The 9,282-nt window shown below is 53.2% G+C and overlaps 1 protein-coding gene across 1 annotated transcript; it reads left to right on the forward strand.

Moving 5' to 3' along the window:
* Positions 1-924: 924 nt before the first annotated feature.
* On the forward strand, positions 925-5,818 carry NPPC (natriuretic peptide C). The gene is made up of 3 exons (XM_017678328.3): positions 925-1,292; positions 1,757-2,070; positions 5,226-5,818. The coding sequence occupies exons 1-2, from the start codon at positions 1,203-1,205 to the stop codon at positions 2,048-2,050; spliced, it is 384 nt and encodes a 127-aa protein (XP_017533817.2). The 5' UTR covers positions 925-1,202; the 3' UTR covers positions 2,051-2,070; positions 5,226-5,818.
* The last annotated feature ends 3,464 nt before the right edge of the window (positions 5,819-9,282 follow it).

Genomic DNA, 9,282 nt, shown 5'->3' on the forward strand with positions numbered 1-9,282 from the left:
GGGAGCCGTGAGCTGCAGGGATAGATGGCCATGTCGCGACAGCTTCGACGAGGACCTCTCTAAAGCCCAAAACTCCAAGATACAGCTCACGGAAGCGAGACTGGGCTCGGAGCTCCGCAGCCTGTGCAGGTGCACAGGACACAGAATGGGGCGGACAGCCCCACGCTGAGGATCCTGGCGTGGGTGCAGACAAGGTCAGTCACGCAGCCGTTGGTGCGGACGGAAGCCATCTGCGGGTCAGACCCGGGGCCTTTCGGAGCTGCTGACCCGGGCTGATCGCGCACTCGGAGGCAGTAGAGCACACGGTGCTACCGCACAAGTGCATGGCACCCGTATTGGGCCTGCCCTCCTAGCCCACCCATTAGCGTTCGCCCTCAAGCACACCTGCGCAGGTGAAAAGTTTGCATTCTCCTGTGTAGGACTGGCGCTCCTCTCTGCGGCCGGGGCAAACCCCGCTCTCCCTACATCTACCTCCCTGACCTTCGCCTGAATCCTCTGCCTACTCAACCTTAAGGAGTCTGTAATGTTTGAACTCCCTCCCCCGCGAGCAGTTGAAAGATAGAACCGCAGCTCCAGGCCCGCGCCTGTCTGGTGCCTAGGGAAGAGTTTGGCAGCAAGACAGTGCTGCGTGGATTTCAGGCTGTGCCAACTTTCTGACTGTGTGTCTTTGTGCAAGTGACTTAATTCTTCTGAGCCTGTCTTTACACCTGCAAAGAGGGAAACTGATCCCTTCCAGTGAGACCGCATGTGTTGAGGTCCAAGCGTGTACGCAGCGCATCAGGAGTACCGACGCTTTGGCATGCCAGGGCGTGCGCTCACTGCAAATAGAGTTCCCTTGTGCGCGCTGCTTTGCAGCTCCGAGTGCCCCGGGAAAGAGCCCGCCGAGCCGCGGGATCTCCCGGGGGTTGGGAAGAGGGTGGAGGCAGAGGGAGAGCCCCCGCGGCCCCCACCCGGCCCTCGGCGCGTGTGCCATTGGCCCGGGCGGCCGGGTGGGCGGGAGGATGACATCAGCGGCAGGTTGTATTATAAAGGCTTGAGCGGAGCTGCGGGCTCAGAGCGCACCCAGCCGGCGCTGTGCAGCACTGGGACTCGCTCCCGCACCGCAGCCCGAGCAGTCTGCTCCGCGTCCGCTTGCCCGTCTACCCGCCGGCCCCGCGCGCTCTTGCTGCCGCCGGTCTGCGCCCCTGGACCCCACCGGCACCATGCACCTCTCCCAGCTGCTGGCCTGCGTCCTGCTGCTCACGCTACTTTCGCTCCGAGCCTCCGAAGCCAAGCCCGGGGCGCCACCGAAGGTCGGTGCTGTCGCGGGGACGTCGGGACTGTAAGGGGCCTTGGGAGGGCTGAGGGCCTAGGAGGATGCAGCGCGCAAGAGGGAGCAGAGAGGGCGGGAAGGCAGCCCTAGTCTCCGAGATGTGCGTGGTGAGGGCCTGGGAGCCCTCGATGCTCGGACCCGGGGATCTAAGTCCCCAGTCTCAAAAGAACGTCAGCATATGCGCAGCCCCCGCCCCAGTGTAGCCAGCCGGGCAATGGGCAAAGGAGGGAAGGGCAAAGGGTTCTCGGAAGAAGCGGGGAACGGCGGCCCCGCGGCAGGTGGATGCAGGGTCGAGCTGTCCCGCATCTCTGCGGGGAGCGCTCAGAGGTCCAAAGGGACAGACCGAGCTGGTGGGCTGGTCGGACGGGAACATCAGGGTCCCGGCAAGGTACCCCGCGCTGCCGCCGTGCATCCCTTCACCTGCAGGCTCATTTCCTCGGACAGGTCCAGCGAACTCCGCCCGGGGAAGAGCTGGCCGAGCCCCAAGCCGCGGGCGGCGGTCAGAAGAAGGGCGACAAGACTACTCCCGGGGGTGGCGGAGCCAATCGCAAGGGCGACGGGTCGCGACTGCTCCGGGACCTGCGCGTGGACACCAAGTCGCGGGCGGCATGGGCCCGCCTTCTGCACGAGCACCCCAACGCGCGCAAATACAAAGGAGGCAACAAGAAGGGCTTGTCCAAGGGCTGCTTCGGCCTCAAGCTGGACCGGATTGGCTCCATGAGCGGCCTGGGATGTTAGTGCGGCGCCCCCTGGCGGCGGTGAGTACCTCCAACCTTGGCTGCCGGGCGCCCCTGCACACCGGCTCCCCTCGCAGCGCCCGCCAGAACTAAGCCTGAACCCCGCAGGCAGGCCGGTTCCTCCCTGACCCCTCGTCCTGGGACAGTTCCGCCTGCCAGCCTGCCTTTGGAAGGGAGTCAGGCGATTCTGGCACGAGATCAAGTGTGAGTGCTAGGCCTTTGCCCCAACCCCACTTATCATCCCATTTTACAGGTGGAGAAAGTGAGGGAGAAAGTAGTCAGGGAACTTGGGCAAGGTCAGAAAGGGCTCAATGGACGAACTCACCTGGCTTCCTCTGGAGAAGCAGAGACAGCTTGGTGGGGTCCTGCCAACCCCAAGACCTTAAGCAAACCAGCACCACTGGCCCCAACTCGCCAACTGGGGGTATTGAGGGGAGGTCGTGGATTTGTGGGAACAGAGGAGGAAGGGCATACACACAAGTGGAGGGTAAGTTTATCTGCCAGACATTGTGGCTCGGGGCCGGAGCAGTAGGCAGTACCAGGTGTCCTCAGTGGCCCAGAGGTCAGGACCACTTCCTGGGTCTCTTGTCCCTGGAGTGGGACAGACCTGGAGAAAAACTGGCCTCGCGCGGCGGAGAGAGCTGCCATCACCAGGGAGCTCTTCCGCCCCAGAGCGTTCTGATTCTTGACCCTCTACACGGAGGCTGTGGGCAAACTGGTCTGTCCAGGGTCCTGATGCTGCTGACGTCCTTGGGACTTCAGGATCAACCACCGTGTTTGTGGCGCTATTTCAGGGCAGGAGAAAAGAAAGTAAACTAAATCTTATTTTTTGCCCCAACCTGGAAATCAGCATGTCCTAAACTGAGCTCCTCACCAACCTTCCCACCCCCATCACGCCTGTGCTCTTGTTTCTGGCATGGCCTCCTCACTGCACCAAGGCTGGAGACCCCTGTGCTACCTTCAGCCCCTGCCAGGGGCCACGTGCTGGTAATGTACTGTGCAAATATCCCCCCCTATCCCTGCTCCCTATTCCTGCTGCCCATCAGTACCCACAGAAAAACAGTCCCAGCCTCTGGTAATGACATTCATATGCTTTAGGATCTGACCCCCGCTCGTTTCCAGCCTTTTCTTGCAGCCTGGCTACTGCCATGCCCTGTCCCACAACGTCTGTCCCAATCCAGGCCATGGGAAAGCTGCTCTCTCATCCAAGAAGCCGTATCAACGTCCACACTATCTTCCCCTCTTTGAAATTCTCCAGCACATTGCCTAAGCCTTTCATATAGCATAGAACACCTTTTCAACTGAGCTATAGTTGCTTGTGAACCTATTCACCTCCCCAAATTAACTCATCAGCAACTTAAGGGCCAGATGCTGCCCTGAGGTGATCTGGGACCCACAGCACCCCCAAAAGGACTCTTAAAAATGTCAAGGACCAGAGAAACCTGCCCCACTCAGGGGTACCCTGCTCCCACCTGCACTGGTGTTAGCCAGCATCCTTCCTTCGGCTGCAGGCTGTGTGCTCCTTCCCATTTCTGCAGGGGCTTCATATGTCTGAGAGCTCAGCTTGCGCCTGCTCAGGGACTGATGACTCTGGCACTTGGGGCCTGGCCTTTAGCGGCTAGTTTGCTCTTTTGTCTACTGCCTAAACAATGAAGAGATGGAGACACAGCCTCAACTTTTCAGTTTGTGGTTTAAGCACCAAGCTCAAGCTTTAGAATCAAAACACATTATTCTATAGGTTAGCAGATGAGATAAGGGCCTGGAAAGTGCCTGGCATGCACATCGCCAAGGGTCCTTGGCTCTTGAATGTGACTCCCTGGGGAAACCAGGTGACGGTCCAGCAGGTGTGAGAGGGGCTGTGCAGGAAGAATCCAGACTGTAGGCCTCTTGGCCTCTCTGGCTAGGGAGTTTGCCAGCCTCCTGGAGGTTCTACATTTTAGCTGGACACCCACCTCCGGCATCCTGGACTTCCACAACCCCACCCTCACTCCCAGTCCCCACAGGAAGGCAGAGCATTCTCCCTGTTGCAGAAAACTACCGAGTGGAGATGCCCAGGATCTCTCACTGTCTGAGCTTAAAAGAGAAAGAAAACTAAGATTCTTCACATTAATGAAACCTCTTCTGAGGTTGTGCCCATTTCTCCCCTCAGAGGTTGACTTTGGCTCTAAGCAGCCACCATAATGACTGTTGCTGATGGTTATAGTCTTGATTATAAAATGCTAATAACAGAGATGGGGTGTGGCTGAAGCCTGAATGAGCACCTTGCCCATGGGTTTCAGGGACATTGCAGACATCTGTCATCTGTTTAAACACATGGGACGGCCAGAAAAGGGAGTTCGGGGTCAGTTCACCAGGTCATTGAGGCCCAGGATCCCTCTGCCTGTGTTATGCTCTGGGGGACACCACACATCCCAGAGGATGTCTTCCTCGGGCCCCAGAGCACGACACACCATTAGCAGAGACTGGGTATGGCCCTCATGAAAGGGCTCGGACAAGTCTCAGCCCAGCAAGCCCAGCCTGACCATTCATTCCCCCAGGGCTGGTGTGAGACCTGGGGAAGGAAGTGCTATTTACTGAGTTGGCAGCTGTGACCCAGACACTCTGCCGATGCCGAATGCATGGTCCCCTGTTGAATCTCAAAGCCAGCCCTGGGAGGTGGCTATTATCCCATTTTATGGGGTACCGAAAGCGAGACACAGCTATCCAGGGCCATCCAAGAAGTTAAATGTCAGAGTCGGGATCGGAGCCCAGAATGCAGACTCATCAGATGTTCTTTCCCCCCTCCCTCCACTGTCACCAGACACAAAAAGCAAGGCAAGCCCCTGAGGGTTTGTGTTGCAGTGAGAAGGGTATTTTCCGTTCTTCCCTCACTGTGTCACCCTGAATGCCAAGGGCGAGGCCTGCAGTTAGACAGCAGGGGAGGAGGGCTGGCAGACACTCTGGTTCCACCTGTCCTGGGGCAGGAGTGCCAAGGGCACAGCAGGAGGTGAGACCGGGCCTGGAAAGGGCCTCTCCCACCCCAGGAAGGCCTGTGTCAGGGCCTGGAGGGCAAAGGTGGAGGGACGTTGTTTCACGCTGCTGCAGCGAAGGGAAGAAGATTCTAAACTGCCCCGTAGGCTGGCCTTTCTCAGCTAAGGGGCCGACACTGAGTGTCCCATGTCCCCTCTATGTTTCAGGATTGGGAACTTGCACCGTTTTGCTGAGGTCATCCTCGGTCATCAGCCTCCCAGCACCTGGAAGAACCTCCAACGCAATGTGGCTTTTACATTTCTTCTTTTTTTTCCCTGGTACTGGGAATACACAACACCAGCTGTTTTATTATTATTTGGGATGGGGGGGTATGATTTTATTGTTTGGGGTTTTCTTGAAAATGAAAAATAAAAAGTTATATATTATATATATATTATATACATGAAACACACACCTACACCAACACGATGACAAGGGACAGTTTTTAAGAGACTGACAAAACCAGCTGTAAAACATTGCTGTTTGTAAATTCATGTCATGCATAAATGTATTTATGTTGTAAAGCTATTTATATTGTTTATAAAGAGATATTTATAAAAATTTTATTTATGTAACTAAATGAAAGAAGTCAATCATTGTAATGTTTTTGTCTTTACTAGTTGAAAGATGTCAAAAAAAGTCATTCCATGAACATCTTGAAAACTGTCTTTATTTGCTCATTGACTTTATTTTTTAGGAATTAGTCTGAGGAAGAGGGAGAATGTGAAGACAAAACTTTTGCCACTAAATGGATCCAATGGCCGTGTAATAAATTCCTGATTTATTAGTATCAGAATCCCCTGGGGGTCTTATTAAAAATACAGGTTCCTCCTCCCACCCACCCCCTGACCTACTGAACCCAAGTCTCCTGGGATGGAAATGGCCGTAGGGACTTTGTCCCAGGTGATCCTGCCCAGCTCGGCCAGGTCAGAAAGCGCTGCTCACAGCACGTGACAGCTGGAAAGTCAGATGCCGTGAATTAAGTTAAAATTGAATTTAGCTAACTAAGGGTCCTCTAAATCTACCCTACCTTCTCTGTTATTAGAGGAAAGAAATGCTGGAAAACGTCCCTTCTGTTTTGGGGAGATTTAGAAGGTTTCTGCATATCTTGCAGAATCCGTCCAGTGACCTTATGCATCCTCACTCGCAGAAGCACAGGCAGGTAGTTTTTACCTCTGGAAAAGCCAGAGTCAGCAGGGGCCTGAGGCTGAGGCCCTCAGAGAGGAAGGGACGGGTTCGTATTTGCACAGCGTGGTGCACTTCGCCACGGCTTGTGGTTTTTCTTTTCACTTGAAGCCACTTACGATTATGGTTTCTATGCCCCATGGAGTCTTGAATGTGAAATTATGAATATTTAGAATCTCTTTCCCTGAAACCAGCAGGAAACTTAAATAATTCTGAGGTAATCGTGTTACATCCAGTGCAGCCTTCCCCATCCGTCTTCCATCCCCACTGTTCGGTGAAAGGGGCGACATAAAGAGCCTTTTGGGCTGGTTACCTTGGGTGGGCAGGGTGGTGCTCAGGGGAACTGGGAGTGGTGTGGCCTCGAGGTCATGGGCCCAAGGCCTGGGGGAGTGATTCAAGAGGAAACCGGCACCAGGTGGCTGTGTTTCCGGGGCACTGCCTTCCCGTTGCCATCTGAACCCCAGGGCCTTTCTTCCCTCCAGCGGCAGGGAGGTGTCAGCTCTGCACCTACTGCGGAGGTCAGAGGGGCACTAGGGAGGCAGAGCCTCCAGTCTGCAGCCAGGCACTGGTTCCAGAGGTTTGCCTTCCCCCGCTGCCCAAGCCACGGGAGATCCTGCCTGGCAGCCATGACTCCACAGGGGTTGTCTAAAGTGGGGCTGTGCACAAGCAGGGGCCTCTGGGGGAGACAGAGAGGCCACGGTACCTGGCGAGTCAGAGCTCGCTCTCTGAGGAAGGGCTTAGCCCGAGCAGGTGACAGGAGCAGACAGAGGAGCCCCCCAACTCAGGGATGATGTGGGTGGGGATGGCAACAGTCAGGGTCCCTCCAGATGGAATTTAATGCAGATGGTTCACATGCAGAGGCCTTACTGAAGGACTACTTACAGAGATGTGGGCAGGGACAGCCAAGGAGCCCAGGGGGCAGTCAGTTGCTCCCTGGCTGAAGGGAGGAAGCTCCCTCCCTTGGAGCTGGGGTGAGAGGTCACCTGCAGGAGCTGTGCCACAGTCCAGGGTGCATCCCCAAAGCAGGCAGAATGAGGGAGAAATACCCCAGCTTCTCTCTCGACTCCCTTCCAGCCTCTTGCTAGTACCTCCAATTGGCTAACCCCACCAGGAGCCAACCAGCAGGGGAGCCTGGGTGATGTGGCTGCAGGGGTCAGCCTGCAAGGCAGAGAAGGGGAGGCACACAGAATCAACTGCACAGGAGGACCTTGGTTTGAGGCTGGGGCCTGGCACCCTTCTCTAGCAGGGCTGAGATTGCAGCAGGGGTGGGGGCTGAGAGCAACCTCCCTAGAGGCAGTCACTTGTCTTGATTTTGGAAGACAGAGGATTGGCTGGGTCAGAAGTGTGGGCACCACGTGCCCAGCAGCTCTGGTTTGGGGAGTGACCCCACATTCATAGCTTTCTGAGCTTGTCTAGCAGGTCACTGGCCCTCCCTCTACACCTCACTGGGACTGCCAGTCAAGTGTTCCCTCCCTTGTGTTAGATTGCCTGATGCTCTCTATCCTATCCTGGCCCAGGCCCTGGACAGATGTCATTTCCACAAGGAAGGGACAGGAACAGAAAGGGTACCTGGGGAGCCCCCATCAGTCCCCCCCCCAGGGCAGACGTGGGCATCAAGCAGCCTGCCTGACCCTAACACGGCCAGTCTTCCCCATCCCACCCTGTTGTCTCTTCTTTGTCCTATTCCAGAATTTGGGTTTGTTTTCACTTCCCTGACTTGATCTTCCACTGCACCAAGTCTGTCTTTAACTGCCTCTTGTGGCCTTGGAGTCACCATGGTATTTTCCCCTTTTACATTTCTTTGTTTTGTTTCATCTTGTTCCCTTTCTATCTCTGCTGCCTTTTCATTCTTTCTCCTCATTCATCAGAACTATGTCCTTCTGCATTCTATATAGAATGTACCACAATTCTCTAAAACTTTCTTCTAGAGTCTTCTGGAGATATATTTCAGAGGTCTGTTCTCTGTATATCCTGAAGGAGTGTGTGAATGTCACATCTCCCTCAGTTATTCTTATGAGTTTTCAATCTATACTTAGTTGGAGAAAGATGATGGACAAGTGGCAGAGTATCAACTGTGGCAGGAAAATGGCCAGCCCATCATATGGAGATTGACCAGGAGGTCAGAGCAGCTGAGCAGCTCCTGTTGGCCCAGAGCCTGGGACTCTGCATGGAGACAAGATTGGGAAGATGGACAGTTTTGTTCATTCCTCATTGAGGCATTGGGCCCATGGGCCATAGGCTGAGGCTGAGGGAGATGTTTCTCTCCCTGGCACCTCATTAGTTCAAGTTCTTTCTGATCTGGCATTACATTTTCTATTTCACTTTAGAGTGGCGTGAGTTTGGGCCCTCATCTACACCTTCCAATGGCCCTCTTCACAAAAACAGCTTTGGAACCAGAAACTGTTCGGCTAAAAATCACATTCAGATTTGTGAGAGGCAAAAGTTCATCCTTTCATTAATGTTCTTTCCTTTTCACAATACCAAGATACAAGCTCTTAATTCATTCCATTATTTTGCTATTTTGTAATCTGTTTATTTGTGCTTGTATATTTTGTACTTAATTTTATGTTGGTTTCCTTAACACTTTTCTGTACCTTTCTAAATTGATAATCGAACACTTATATCTGAGTATGGCTCTATTCATATCCCAAAGTTTTGTTACATGGTGTTCTCACTTTTCTCAGCCTATAAACAATCTGTCGACTTAATTTTTTTTTCTAACAATTCCAAGTGGGATTTAATTTTTGCTCAATTTATATTATTAATTTTAGTTTTATTGAGGTGGGGTTCACTGCTTGTACATTTTCTGCTTTGTTAAATTATTCATTTTATGTTTTGATCAATTTTTTAAATGTCACATGAATTTGAAAATAAGATGAATATCTATTTACACTGTTTGAAATTCTATAAACATTTAATCCATTTTACTCTTCATATTACCATGTCCAAATCTTCTGACCCTCCATTTGATTCACTGAAGACTAACAATGTGGGAAAAATGCATTAAGTTTTTTTCTACTTAACCTTACATTTTAATTG

This window comes from Manis javanica, chromosome 12 (genome assembly GCF_040802235.1).
Source record: "Manis javanica isolate MJ-LG chromosome 12, MJ_LKY, whole genome shotgun sequence".
Taxonomy (NCBI): domain Eukaryota; kingdom Metazoa; phylum Chordata; class Mammalia; order Pholidota; family Manidae; genus Manis; species Manis javanica.